Source organism: Hemitrygon akajei, chromosome 3, assembly GCF_048418815.1.
Source record: "Hemitrygon akajei chromosome 3, sHemAka1.3, whole genome shotgun sequence".
In the NCBI taxonomy this organism is placed as follows: domain Eukaryota; kingdom Metazoa; phylum Chordata; class Chondrichthyes; order Myliobatiformes; family Dasyatidae; genus Hemitrygon; species Hemitrygon akajei.
This window is the reverse complement of record NC_133126.1, coordinates 126,590,246-126,604,392: the sequence shown is the minus strand read 5'-3', so window position 1 is coordinate 126,604,392 and position 14,147 is coordinate 126,590,246. Positions and strand designations below refer to the sequence as shown.

Here is a 14,147-nt window from a genome sequence, read left to right as displayed (position 1 = left end):
ATAGCGTTAAAATAAATTTGGACAACTTCATGGATAGGAAAGATTTGAAGGGATGTAGCAAATAATACAGGCAAATAAGGTTAGCAAAGATAGTCAAGTTGTCTAAAGGGCCTGTTCAGATGTTGTATGACTCTGCTGAGTATAAACTTTGTCTTAAATATACAAAGTTTTTTTCTATACAATTTGCATTTGTCTATTTTAAGACAAATTTAACTTTGTACTGAATAGCATTTAGGAGACTTGCATAAAACCCATTGATAGTTTATCTTGATGATGCCTTCCAAATGATTAATTGCAAGTGTTTATCTTCAATTATAGAGTGCCTTTCACTTTCTTAAATTAAGATAGTTATTCTCAATTATTTGCTTCCAAAGTTTAAAATGCTTGTGAAAAGCTCTGGGAAAATAAAATAGTATTGTATTGATATAGAACCTCTACTAATGGTTCAAAGCTCTAGAAGGGCTTGGCAGTTAAATAGCTCTCAGCCTTCATTTGGCAATTGAACTTATTAATCACAATTTTCCCCCAGTGCTAATGATCTAATAATGAAAGTGGACGCTCTGTTGTCATCCAAATCCAAAGGAGAGGCAAGGGTTGACCTCCAATTCTTTGAAGAAAGATTGAGGTAAGCAGCAGCTGGACAATTTAAAATGCTGTATCTAATATTTCACTCAGCTAGATGTCAATTGTGATTTTATTTTTTATAAAATTCTTTCTAATGATTGAATCAAAACTTTGACCATTATCTCTTACTAGTGCAATTAAATTACGGCCAAAAGAAGATCAGGTTTACTTTGAAGTAGTGGCCATAACTGACCCTGTGACCAGAGATGCTCAGCGACTTGCCCCTTTCCTGTTGGTGAGTGGTGTTGGTAAAGCTGCTTTGAAGTTATTCCCCATCTTTTCTACTGTGTCCTTCTGTATTCATCACCTAGTCTTTTCCTTCCTTTGCAGAAATTATTGTCATTAGAAATTTCTATGGATTAATGTTTAATTTAAAAGAAAAGTCATTTGAGAATACTCAGCCCATTGGCTTTAACAGTATCTGTTCACCAGAGAACAGAGAACAGTTGGGAATTTTGCAGTAGGAGTCAAGGGGAGTATGGCTTGGGGCAAGGAATAGAAGAAATGAGCATATACATTAATGTCAACTTTTTTGTGTCTGTTTGCAGTCAGTTGATCCACCTTCAATGAATCACTTCTTGTTTAGTAGCTAATGTGTTTAAGAAAATATCGATTCTGCACTGTTGAAGTCATTGTAAGGTGGCAATCATAAGATTAGTATAATTCTGAAGTATGTGACTCATGAAGTATGAGACTACAGTTGCTGAACCTTGATTGTGCTTGGTCATTCTACAACTAGAGACCCATGTTCATTTCTGCTCATTGAGGCGTGAAGAAAGCAGCTGTTAGAGTCAATATCTAGTGCTGGAAATGTAAACTATATAGACAGCTCAAGGCACATCTTTGAGGGGAATTTTTTTTAAAAAGTAAGTATATTTAAAGACATAAATCCAGAGCACCATTTCAAATTGAACAACTTGATACAAGGAAACTTGGGTTTAATGTAGATGCTAGATTTTGATGCTAGGTTTGTTCAACAGTTGGTGAGAAGCATGATGGAGGTTAAAGCAATGGAATGAAAGTATAGTTTGATGAAAGTATAGATTTCTCCAAAATGATGATTGAGATGGAATAAGTGACACCTCACATTTGTCCTTTTGTAAATGCAAAATCAATCTTGGTCAAATAAAATTACTGATATGAAATGTTAATCTTCTTCACAATATGAATTTAATTTGCCGGTCTACTTCAAAGGTGTATTTCATTAACCTTGCTAGTTATGCTGTAAAGCCATAAATGTTGGCAACATAGAAGACTGTGGTTGAGCCCACTGCTCCCTTCTGCTCTTAACTAATGCTATTTCAGAGATAGCTTCATTATTCAACATTCACCATTGTTCTGCATCTTCCTCTTTTTCATATGTTAGTCCAACTAAGCATAAAATGTCTTCAATTTTCAGGTTTTAAATCAAATGATCAACATGAACCTTCGAGTGTTTATGAACTGTCAAGCAAAACTTTCTGAAATGCCTCTGAAAAGGTAAAAATTCTATCTGCATCAGCTAAAGCAGCTTTTTTTGACTGAGGGATATGCTGATTAAAGTGGGAAAACTGCAAGTATGAAGTTTCTATATATTTGCATTTTTCTAAGCTGAAGAATTAATGTAAAGTAAAGATTTTACCTCTAGTCGTACTGTAAGAGTACGTAACATCATTACGAGTGAATACTGTAGACAATGTAATTGAAGTATTATGTTGCTATTCTGATGAAAGAATGATCTTTGATGAAGAACAAGGTTGAAGAGATTATTTAGCAGGACTTTTATGCATTTTCTCAGCAGTGATGTGGTCTTTTTGATGCACTTAACTATTTTCTTTTGCATCAGTTATGATTTAAGTTGGAAGGACTTTATTTTGATTTTCATTAAAAGTGTATGAGTCCCCTTTACTGCTTTAACATAAAAATAGTTATTCTTGATCTCCGCTGGTATTCAACTCTGGATTAATGCTGGATCTACGTTTATGAGCAAGTAATTATGTAAAATGTATATTAAATATATGGTACATAATACTGCAAACAGAATGTGCTGAAAGGGCTAATTATCCTTAATAACCTTGGTTTCTGATTCACTCATGGATCTTGATACTGATGAAAAAAGCACCAGCCCACACTGGGATTTCCTCCATCTGTTCAAAAAAACAGTTTGAGAAAAAAAAAACTTTATCACATTTCAGCAGGCATAAAAATGTACATGAGAATGTATGAATTTGGATCTAGTGTAGGGCACTCAGCCCATCAAGCGCACTCTGCAATTTAATAGAATCCTGGTTATCTGGCAGCAACTCCTGGAAGCTCTGCTTATAGATTCTAAGGGGAATCAAAATGCATTTTGTAGCTTTAAGCAAATTATGATAAATGCTTGTGATTGTTCCTTGTACAAAAAAACAATTAACAACGGTTGTGCGTAGACCAGCATACAAATGAAAATATGAAATATAATAATAAATGTTTATATCAAATGGATTTTTTCAATAAATTTGATTCATCATGTTCTCTTTGTAAAAAAAACCTAGTTCTTCAAAAGACTTTTGGAATTGTATTCAGAGACACAAACCATTTAACTTTGATAATTTCAATGTTGGCAAGGAGTCAAAAATATCTAATTAATAATATGGCAATATTACTTCCAAAATATTTTCAAGAAGTATTAGTATTTTATTTGATGGCATTATGAATAATTTGTAGGCCATAATTGGTTTATCAGATTAATGTCAAGATAATTTCCATCATTTGCAAGTTGAAATAAAAAAAAAGACATTTGTCAGAATAAAGTATTAGGGCCCATTCTAAATGCAAATAGGAGGCTAATTCTGTTTAAGATTCCTTTTCCAAAACAGTATTGAGTTTGCTCTATTACTGTTTTTCCAGATGCTTGCTTTCTAACCTAACAATCCTCAAAGGATATGTTTTAGTCTGCTTCTGGAAAGATAAGTCTTAACATCTTGTCTTATTACGAAGACAAACAGAAAAAAGTTGCCTCACCTGAACCCTTCCTTAAGATTGAAGGTCATCTGTAGTAAAAAATGAAAACAGTTTTCTAACTTACTGTCCAGTGTTTTGCACTAGAATGTGGGCTGGACTCGGTATGGGCTTCTAATTTATGCACAATCTAGTTTCTAGGTTAGGATATTTCTTTACAATATACCAAACATTTAAAAAGGTTGCAATTGGTAATAGTTAATATTTGTTTTTGATGGATTCATTTGTAGCCAGTTTTAATTTTTATTCTGTAAACCTGCTTTAATTACTGGAATGTATCTATAGTTCGTTGTTTACTGTCTCTGATAATGGCAAAATATTTCCAAAAATGTGAACTTTTCCTTGAAATTAAATTGGTGCCAGATTGTAGTACTTTGACTGGTGATTGCACACCCTAGTATGACTTGCCATTGCGAAGATGCAGTGAAAGTCGGGTTAATACGGTGCATTGGAAAAATAGTACATTATGTGGTGGCAGTGCAGGAATGTCTCCCGAGTGGGAATGATGAAGTTCAATCAAAGATAGGAAGGGTTGGGTTCAATGTTGTTCAAGAAGGGCATGGATCAAGGTGGGTGTTAACTGCAGGGAATGGACAGAAGGAGGTGTGGTGCTGCCCTGGTAAACCGACAGAGGTTGGGGTAGTGTCTGGATTTAGAAGGTAGAGTAGTGGTCACCAACCTTTTTAAGCCCAAGATCCCCTACCTTGGCCTTAGTGAAAGGCAAAATCGACCTACTAAATCAGTTAGTCACACACATGCGCACCGGGCAGAAAAGACCAGAAGTAAAACCCCGCAACCTGGAAGTAGAAATAATGTATGTATACCAGGGGTCACCGCCCTTTATTGCACCGCGGACTGGTTAATATTGACAATATTCTTACAGACTGGCCGACAGGGGCGGGGGGGGGGGGGGGGGTGTTAAACACGACCAGAATACAGCGATACTCAAAGCAGGTTCCTTACGTCCAGTCTATTCCGCAATTTAGTTTACGTGGCTCTCAGCACTTAGCTTCTGTCCCGCTTGCCCATGTTTTTTCCATTGAAAAAACTTAATGGGTTTGTCTTTAAGTGCAGGGTGCTTGGACTCAAGGTACCGAAGCAGTTTTGAGGGCTTCATTGCCTCATTAGACAGCCTCTGGGCCCGAACTCCAGCCTCCTGCTCGCCCGGCACCAGACACCTTGGCCAGGTGCAGCTGGTCGTGGTTGGGGTGAGAGGACAAGGTAAGGGCCGGAGGCCCCGTGCCGGGGCAACGGCAGTCACAGTCTGGAGAGAACGACCGACCAAGTGAGGAGTGCGACAGGGCGCGTGCCCGCCCTCCTTGTAGGTACGTAGGATCTATTGGCCGACAAAAGTTTAGCTCGACGGATGACTTTCAGTAGATCACAGCGAGGTAGCTGCTCTGCTACTTACGAAACCCTGAGCCCCCAAATTAGGTCGTCTGCGAATATTTTAGCACCGGGTTCCTCACGAACATTTGGTGTGCTAACCAGGTTTAGAGGCAGCGCCCATCTATCCGCGCTCCAGGCCAGTAACAACGGCACTTCTCGCTGGCCGCATGAGGTGGCTGGTTACCGGAGGTCAACCAGTGATCCCTGGCGCGAGGGTGTCACTGCGTTTAGGCAACTGATGACCTCACGCGCGTTCAAGTTCAACAGTGGGCGTGACAAGGAATAAGGAAAGGTGCAGCTGACTTGTATCGTTTCATATGGCCAAATCATATCATTTCCACTGAAGTACACAGTGTAGTGCGTGGCGGGGGAGCTACACGCATGCGCACTGGGCAGAAAGAGCGGAACTAAAACCCCGCAACCCGGAAACAATCTCTCAACAGTATTTGTGTATTTATTTTTCATTTTTTTGGGGATCTACTGGGAAGGTCTCAAAGATCGATGGGTTGGCAACCACTAAGGTAGAGGGTTTTAGGCAAAGCTACAGAATGGGGGTCGTTATAGAGCATGCTTTTCGGCCCATCGCGTCCATGCTGAAACCATTTAAACTGCCTACTCCCATCGACCTGCACCAGGGCCATATACCTCCATAGCCCTACTATCCATGAACCTGTCCAAGCCTCTGTTAAATGTTGAAATCGAGCTTGCATGCTCTACTTGCGCTGGCAGCTGATTCCGCACTCTTATGACCCTCTGAGTGAAGAATTTCCCCCCATGTTCCCCTTAAACTTTTTACCTTCCACCTTTAAGCCATGACCTTTGGTTGTAGACCCACCCAACCTAAGTGGAAAAAGCTTGCTTGCATATACCCTATCTATATCCCTCATAATTTTGTATACTTCCATCAAATCTCCTCTCAATCTTTTACATTCTAAAGAGTACAGTCCTGACCTATTCAATTTTTCCTTATAAGTCAGGTCCTCCAAACCTGGCAACATCCTTGTAAATTTTCTCTGTACTCTTTCAAACCTGTTTACATCTTTCCTATAAGTAGGACACCAAAACTGCACACAATACTCCAAATTAGGCGTCACCAATGTCTTAAACAATTTCAACATAGCATCCCATCTTCTATTCTCAGTACATTGATTTATGAAGGCCAAAAGCTTTCTTTACGACCTTATTATGATACTTTTAAAGTAACACTGAAGCATGCCTCACAAGGGCGACCAAGGCCTGCTTCTGTACACATAGATAGTAAGAAGGCACTGTTGGATGTGAAACCATAGGTGGAAGTTCCAAAAAGGCTTCTATTTGCACATTAACTACAGTCGTATGTAATCAAGGTCCTGTGTGCATTAATCATCAAGCATATAGAAAACACAGATGGAAACGTGCATCTTACATTTTATTTTTTTGTTGAAATTGAATCATGGAGCTCACAAAAATGTGACACCAAGCAATCTGGTTTCTAAATGCTGCTGTTTGTCATTCACCATTGCATTAGATTTAGTGGTGCACGATACTTGGTTGCAAATGGCAAATAAATTTATAAGCTTTGATTTAAGATATTTTTGCCTTGAAATTTAACACCAGTCAGCTGATGTGCTGCATGTACTCTGCTTCTGAAATTTACTTTTGTTCTAGTCAGTGAACCAGAGAGAATGTGCTGCTACTGTAAATGATATGCTTTCAGAAAGGGAGCGAAATACTAGGTCATCAGCTTACATTTTGTAAGAAATACGTGGAGATAGAATTCAGTGACCTTAAAGAAATATCTCCTCTTTATTTTGCAGCATTTACCGCTATGTTCTGGAACCCGAAATAACATTCAAAGCAGATGGCACTTTTGCACCTGGCCCAGTTGCCAAATTCTTGGATATGCCTCAATCTCCTCTCTTCACACTTAACATCAACACTCCTGAGAGCTGGATGGTAGAATCAGTACACACCTCGTATGATCTTGACAATATTTATTTGGAAGAGGTACGTCCAGATGAGCTATTTCCATCTATGAGTATGATCAATTATATGGGTGTGGGGTATAGTCGCTGTCATCATTTCCACAATCCTGATTGAGAAGTTATAGAACCTGGGCCTCTGTACATCCCTCTGCAGTTCCTAACCGGTAGATCACAATCTGTGTGGATTGTTGATAATATTTCCTCCTCATTAATGATCAATACAGGTGCACCTCAGGGTGTGTGCTTAGCCCACTGCTCTACTCTCTATACCCATGACTATGTGGCTAGGAATAGCTCAAATACCATCTATAAATTTGCTGATGCTACAACCATTGTTGGTAGAATCCCAGATGGAGACGAGAGGGCGTACAGGAGCAAGATATGCCAACTAGTGGAATGGTGTCACAGCAACAACCTTGCACTCAATGTCAGTAAGACAAAAGAGCTGATTGTGGACTTCAGGAAGGGTAAGACGAGGGAACACACAACAATCCTCATAGAGGGATCAGAAGTGGAGAGAGCGAGCAATTTCAAGTTCCTGGGTGTCAAGATCTCTAAGGACCTAACCTGGTCCCAACATAACATAGTCAGAGGCTCTTTCCCAGGGCTGAAATAGCTAACATGAGAGGGCACAGTTTTAAGGTGCTTGGAAGTATGTACAGAGGAGACGTCAGGAGTAAGTTTTTTTACACAGAGTGGTGAGTGTGTGGAACGGGCTGCCAGTGACAGAGGTGGACGCAGATATAAAGGGTCTTTTAAGAGACTCTTGGATAGGAGCTTAGAAAAATAGAGGGCTATGTGTAATCATAAGTAATTTCTAAAGTAAGTACACGTTTGGCACAGATTTGACAATAGACAATAGATGCAGAAGTAGACCACTCGACCCTTCGAGCCTGCACCACCATTCTGAGATCATGGCTGATCATCTACTATCAATACCCGGTTCCTGCCTTGTCCCCATATCCCTTGATTCCCCTATCCATAAGATACCTATCTAGCTCCTTCTTGAAAGCATCCAGAGAACTGGCCTCCACTGCCTTCCGAGGCAGTGCATTCCACACCCCCACAACTCTCTGGGAGAATAAGTTTTTCCCTAACTCTGTCCTAAATGACCTACCCCTTATTCTCAAACCATGTCCTCTGGTACTGGACTCTCCCAGCATTTGGAACATATTTCCTGCCTCTATCTTGTCCAATCCCTTAATAATCTTATATGTTGCAATCAGATCCCCTCTCAATCTCCTTAATTCCAGCGTGTACAAGCCCAGTCTCTCTAACCTCTCTGCGTAAGACAGTCCTGACATCCCAGGAATTAACCTTGTGAATCTACGCTGCACTTCCTCTACAGCCAGGATATCCTTCCTTAACCCTGGAGACCAAAACTGTACACAGTACTCCAGGTGTGGTCTCACCAGGGCTCTGTACAAATGCAAGAGGATTTCCTTGCTCTTATACTCAATTCCCTTTGTAATAAAGGCCAACATTCCATTAGCCTTCTTCACTGCCTGCTGCACTTGCTCATTCACCTTCAGTGACTGATGAACAAGGACTCCTAGATCTCTTTGTATTTCTCCCTTACCTAACTCTACACCGTTCAGATAATAATCTGCCTTCCTGTTCTTACTCCCAAAGTGGATAACCCATTTGAGGGCTGAAGGGCTGGTATTGTGCTGTAGGTTTTCTATGTGTCTATATCGATGCAGTTAATAAAAAGGCAAGGCAGCGACTATACTTCATTAGGTGTTTGAAGAGATTTGGTATGTCAAAAATTATAGGTGTACCGTGGAGAGCATTCTGACAGGCTACATCACTGCTTGGTATTGGGGGGGAAGGGGGTGGGGTGGCTACTGCACAGGACCGAAAGAAGCTGCAGAGGGTTGTAAATTTATTTGGCTTCATCCTGTGTACTAGCCTACAAAATACCCAGGACATCTTCAAGGAGCTATGTCTCAGAAAGGCAGCGTTCATTATTAAGGACCTCCAGCACTCAGGGCATGCCCTTTTCTCATTATTACCATTAGTTAGGAGGTACTGACACACTCAGGCACACACTCAGCGATTCAGGAACAGTTTCTTCCCCTCTGCCATCTGATTCCTAAATGGACATTGAACCTGTGAACACTAACTCACTTTTTTAATATGCATTATTTTTGTATTTTGCACGAGTTTTAATCTATTCAATATAGGTATACTGTAATTGATTTACTTATTTATTATTATTTTTTCTTCTATATTATGTATTGCATTGAACTACTGCTGCTAAGTTAACAAATTTAATGACACCTGCCGGTGATAATAAACCTGATCCTGATTCTGAAATAAAGAAGGCAACTGACACTGGTGCAGGATTATTTTGAAAAGAACGTAGAGAAGTGGATACCTATGTATTTGTTTTCTCTTAAAAAAAAAATCTTTTATCTGGTGTGAACAAAGTTGTGCTAAAAATATCAGAACCAGGTTTAATATCACTGGCCAATGTCCTCAAATTTGTTAACTTAGCAGCAGCAGTTCAATGCAATACATGATGAATATAGAAAAATAAATAAATTACAGTATGTTAAATAGTTAAATTAAAAGTAGTATTACAAAAATACAAACCCCATTTCCAGAAAAGTTGGGATATTTTCCAAAATGCAATAAAAACAAAAATCTGTGATATGTTAATTCACATGAACCTTTATTTAACTGACAAAAGTAGAAAGAAAAGATTTTCAATAGCTTTACTGACCAACTTAATTGTATTTTGTAAATATACACAAATTTAGAGTTTGATGGCTGCAACACACTCAACAAAAGTTGGGACAGAGGCATGTTTACCATTGTGTTATATCACCTTTCCTTTTAATAACACTTTTTAATCGTTTTGGAACTGAGGATACTAATTGTAGTAGATTTGCAATTGGAAATTTTGTCCATTCTTGCTTGATATAAGACTTCAACTGCTCAACAATCCGTAGTCTCCGTTGTCTGATTCTCCTCTTCATGATGCGCCGTACATTTTCAATACGAGATAGATCTGGACTGGCAGCAGGCCAGTCAAGCACACGCACTCTGTGTCTACAAAGCCACGCTTTTGTAGCCCATGCGGAATGTGGTCTCATTGTCCTGCTGAAATAAGCATGGACGTTCCGGGAAGGGACGTCGCCTTGATGGCAACATATGTCTCTCTAAAATCCTAATATATGCCTCAGAGTCAATGGTACCTTCACATACATGCAACTCACCCATGCCGTGGGCACTGATGCACCCCCATACCATCACAGATGCTGGCTTTTGCACCTTTCGCTGATAACAATCAGGATGGTCGTTTTCATCTTTGGCACGGAGAACTCGACGCCCGTTTTTTCCTAAAACTAGCTGAAATGTGGACTTATCTGACCACAGCACACGGTTCCACAGTCTTTCGGTCCATCTTAGATGAGCTTGGGCCCATAGACCTCGCCGGTGTTTCTGCATAGAGTTGATGTATGGCTTCCTCCTTGCGTAATACAGTTTCAAGTTGCATTTCTAGATGCAGCGACGGACTGTGTTAAGTGACAATGGTTTTCCGAAATACTCCCGAGCCCAGGTGGCTATAATTGTCACAGTAGCATGACAGTTTCTTAGGCAGTGCCGCCTGAGGGCCTGAAGATCACGCACATTCAACAGTGGTTTCTGACCTTGCCCTTTACGCACTGAGATGTCTCTGAATTCTCTGAATCTTTTCACAATATTATGTACTGTAGATGTTGAAAGACCTAAATTCTCTGCAATCTTGTGTTGGGAAATGTTCCTTTTGAACTGACTAACAATTCTCTCACGAGTTTTGGCACAAAGGGGTGAGCCACAACCCATCCTTGCTTGCAAAGACTGAGCCTTTAATGGACGCTACGTTTATACCCAGTCATGATTCCTCACCTACTATCAATTAGCCTGCTTAATGTGGAGTCTTCCAAACCAGTGTTACTTGAATATTCTGTGCACTTTTCAATCTTATTTTAACTCTGTCCCAACTTTTGTTGAGTGTGTTGCAGCCATCAAATTCTAAATTTGTGTATATTTACAAAATACAATTAAGTTGGTCAGTAAGACTATTGAAAATCTTTTCTTTGTACTTTTGTCAGTTAAATAAAGGTTCATGTGAATTAACATATCACAGATTTTTGCTTTTATTGCATTTTGGAAAATATCCCAACTTTTCTGGAAATGGGGTTTGTAGAAATAATTAAAACAGTCAGGCAGTGTTCATGGGTTCAATATCCATTTAGGAATTGGATGGCAGAGGGGAAGAAGCTGATCCTGAATCGCTGATTGTGTGCCTTCAGGGTTCTGTATCTCCTTCCTGATAGTAACAGTGAAGAAGGGAGCATGTCCTGAGTGATGAGGGTCCTTAATAAATGACGCTGCCTTTCTTGAGGTACCACTCCTTGAAGATGTCTTGGATACTATGGAGGTTAATGCCCATGATGGAGCTGACTAATTTTACAACTTTCCATAGCTTCTTTCAATCCTGTGCAGTTGCTCTCCACTGTACTTCTGTAGAAGTTTTCAAGTGTTTTATTGATCATGATTACTGGTAGGAACTCTGCATTCAATTTGGGGTTCAATATCTTACATGATGCCAATTCTAGGAGATGATACTTAATAGATTTATTTGATGATTGAGAGACTTTAGTCATGTTGCAGGATGAAAGAAATGAGCATAGTCTGCTATGGAGCAGAGGCTGTGAAGGGATAAACTTACAGAAATGCTGAAATTGGAGGGTTCTGGTTGAGAAACTAAAGATAAACTGTTTTCATTGATGAGTGAGTTTATAACCAGAAGGCATGAATCTCGGGTAGTCAACAAAATAACAAAGGCTGGGATGAGAATTAATTGCACACTAGATTGCTATCATCTGGAAAACACTACTTGAAAAGGTGGAAGTGAATTCAACCGTGACTTCCAAAAGGAAATTAGATGTATACTCCAAAGGAAAAAACAAAATACAGGTTGTGGAGAAAGAGAAAAATAGAGCTAATTGGACACTTCTTCATTAGAAGTGGCACAGATCTGAGTTATGGCTTTTCCTCTGCACTATCCATAGTTGAACTAGCTTTTCTAGTCACCAGGAAGTTGCACAGGAACTCTACTGCAGTCAATGGGGTATGCTGCAATGGTGTGGAGACTGAAACTAATGATTGTTTTGGTTGTAGTCCACTCCATCAAGCTTCAACTGTGACTAGGGCCCATGTTGGATACAGCATTGGACATTTTCATTGTCTTGCTTTGTTCTTTTTCCCCAAGGTGTATCTGAGAGTTTGGTTAGGAGGTGGAGGTGGGGAACAGAATTGCCTTGGATTGCATCTGGTAGAAAAAGAGAGGGCTAGCAGTGGGATGCAGAGATCAGCAGGTTGTGTGGAATGAGAAAGTTAGGAGAAAGGACAGACGTATTGTTGTTGTTGAGCAGTGCATTAGGATCAGCTGGGAGTTTCAAGGGTAGCAGGTTTTATTAAGCCCGAGATTGAGCAGAGGGATATGGCTTCAGAAGCAGGGAAAAGGTACCTTGAGTCTGGCAGTTTGCAGGTTGCAGTGGAAGGTGTTTGGAGCTCAGGGCCCAAGTATATATCTGGGATTATTTGAGCTAGTTGTTTTTTTTGTGGTGAAAGGTATTTAATTTGTTGTGTTATGTACTTAGCCTCAATGTTGCAAGAAATGGTTTGTGTTGTCCTGGCACTGCCCAACAACTGGGAAGTGTGGTGAAACTCCCTGGAGTACTGAATTAGGAATGACATCTTCCAATTTGTTCCTAATGCTGTAATTCTTTTGGGGTGGCAAAAGCAAATTGTACCAGGGTTTTCAGTTGCAAGAAAAAAGTTTTTGAACCCTTTGCATTTACCTGGTTTTCTACATTAATTACTCATAAAATGTTGTCCGACCTTCATCTAAGACAAATGCAAGCTGCCTAAAGTAATAACACACAAACAGTTGTACTTCTTATGTCTTTATTGAACACAATGTTTAATCATTCACAAACCAGGCAAAAGTATGTGAACCCTTGTATTTAATAACTGGTAGAACCTCCCTTAGCAGCAATAACCTCCACCAAATGTTTCCTGTAGCTGCTGATCAAACTTGCACAATGGTGAGGAGGAATTTTGACCCATACCTTTGTACAAAACTGTTTCAGTTCATCAATATTTCTGGAATTCCTTGCAGGAATATCCCTCTTCACAACGTGCCATAGCATCTCGATTGGCTTAAGGTCTGGACTCTGACTTGGCCATTCCAAAACACAAATTTTCTTCTTTTTAAACCATTCTCTTGTTGAATTGCTGTTGAGTTTCAGATCATTGTCTTACTGTCCGGGCCCGAAGGGTGCAAAGCAGCCCCAAACCGCAATACTCCTTTCACAGTTGGGATGAGATTTTGGTGTTGGTGTGCAGTGCCCGTTTTCCTCCAAACAAAGCAGTGTGCATTTCTGCCAAAAAGTTCAACTTCTGTCTCATCTGTCCACAGAATATTGTCCCAGAAGCTTTGTGGAGCATCCAGGCGGTCTTTTGCAAACTGGAGATGTGCAGCAATATTTTTTTAGAGAGCAGTGGTTTCCTCTGTGGTGTCCTTCCATGAACACCATTCTTGTTCAGTGTTTTTCTTATAGTGGACACACAAACAGAGATTTTAGCAAGTTCTAGAGAGTTCTGCAGGTCTTTTTCAATTACCCTTGGGTTTTTTTTCACCTCCTTCAGCATTGCTCATTGTGCTCTTCTTGTGACCTTTGCAGGATGCCCACTCCTAGAGAGAGTAGCAACAGTACTGACTTTCCTCCATTCGTAGACAATTTCTCTTACTGTGGATTGATGAACATAAGAAAATGAGACATAGGACAGGAGTAGGCCATCTGGCCTGTTGAGCCTGCTCTGCCATGCAATAAGATCATGGACTCATCTCCCTCTACCTGCCTTTTCCCCATAGTGCTTAATTCCCCTCCTATGTAAAAATCTATCCAACCTTGTCATAAGTATATTTACTGAGGTAGCCTCCACTGCTTCATTGGGCAGAGAATTCCACAGATTCACCACTCTTTGGGAAAAGCAGTTCTGCTTCATCTCTGTCCTAAATTTAATCCCCCGAATCTTGAGGCTATATCCCCTAGTTCTAGTCTCATCTACCAGTGGAAACAACTTTCCTGCCTCTATCTTATCTATCCCTTTCTTAATTTTATATGCTTA

At 40.0% G+C, this 14,147-nt stretch overlaps 1 protein-coding gene across 2 annotated transcripts in view; it reads left to right on the top strand.

Moving 5' to 3' along the window:
• Positions 1-14,147, top strand: part of uggt1 (UDP-glucose glycoprotein glucosyltransferase 1) — a 177,258-nt gene that overhangs the window by 107,231 nt on the left and 55,880 nt on the right. For both annotated transcript variants that reach the window (XM_073040806.1, XM_073040805.1), the window contains 4 exons: positions 530-625; positions 757-859; positions 2,024-2,103; positions 6,789-6,978. In XM_073040806.1, the coding sequence (XP_072896907.1) occupies positions 530-625; positions 757-859; positions 2,024-2,103; positions 6,789-6,978 (469 nt within the window). The remainder of the gene's footprint in view (positions 1-529; positions 626-756; positions 860-2,023; positions 2,104-6,788; positions 6,979-14,147) is intronic.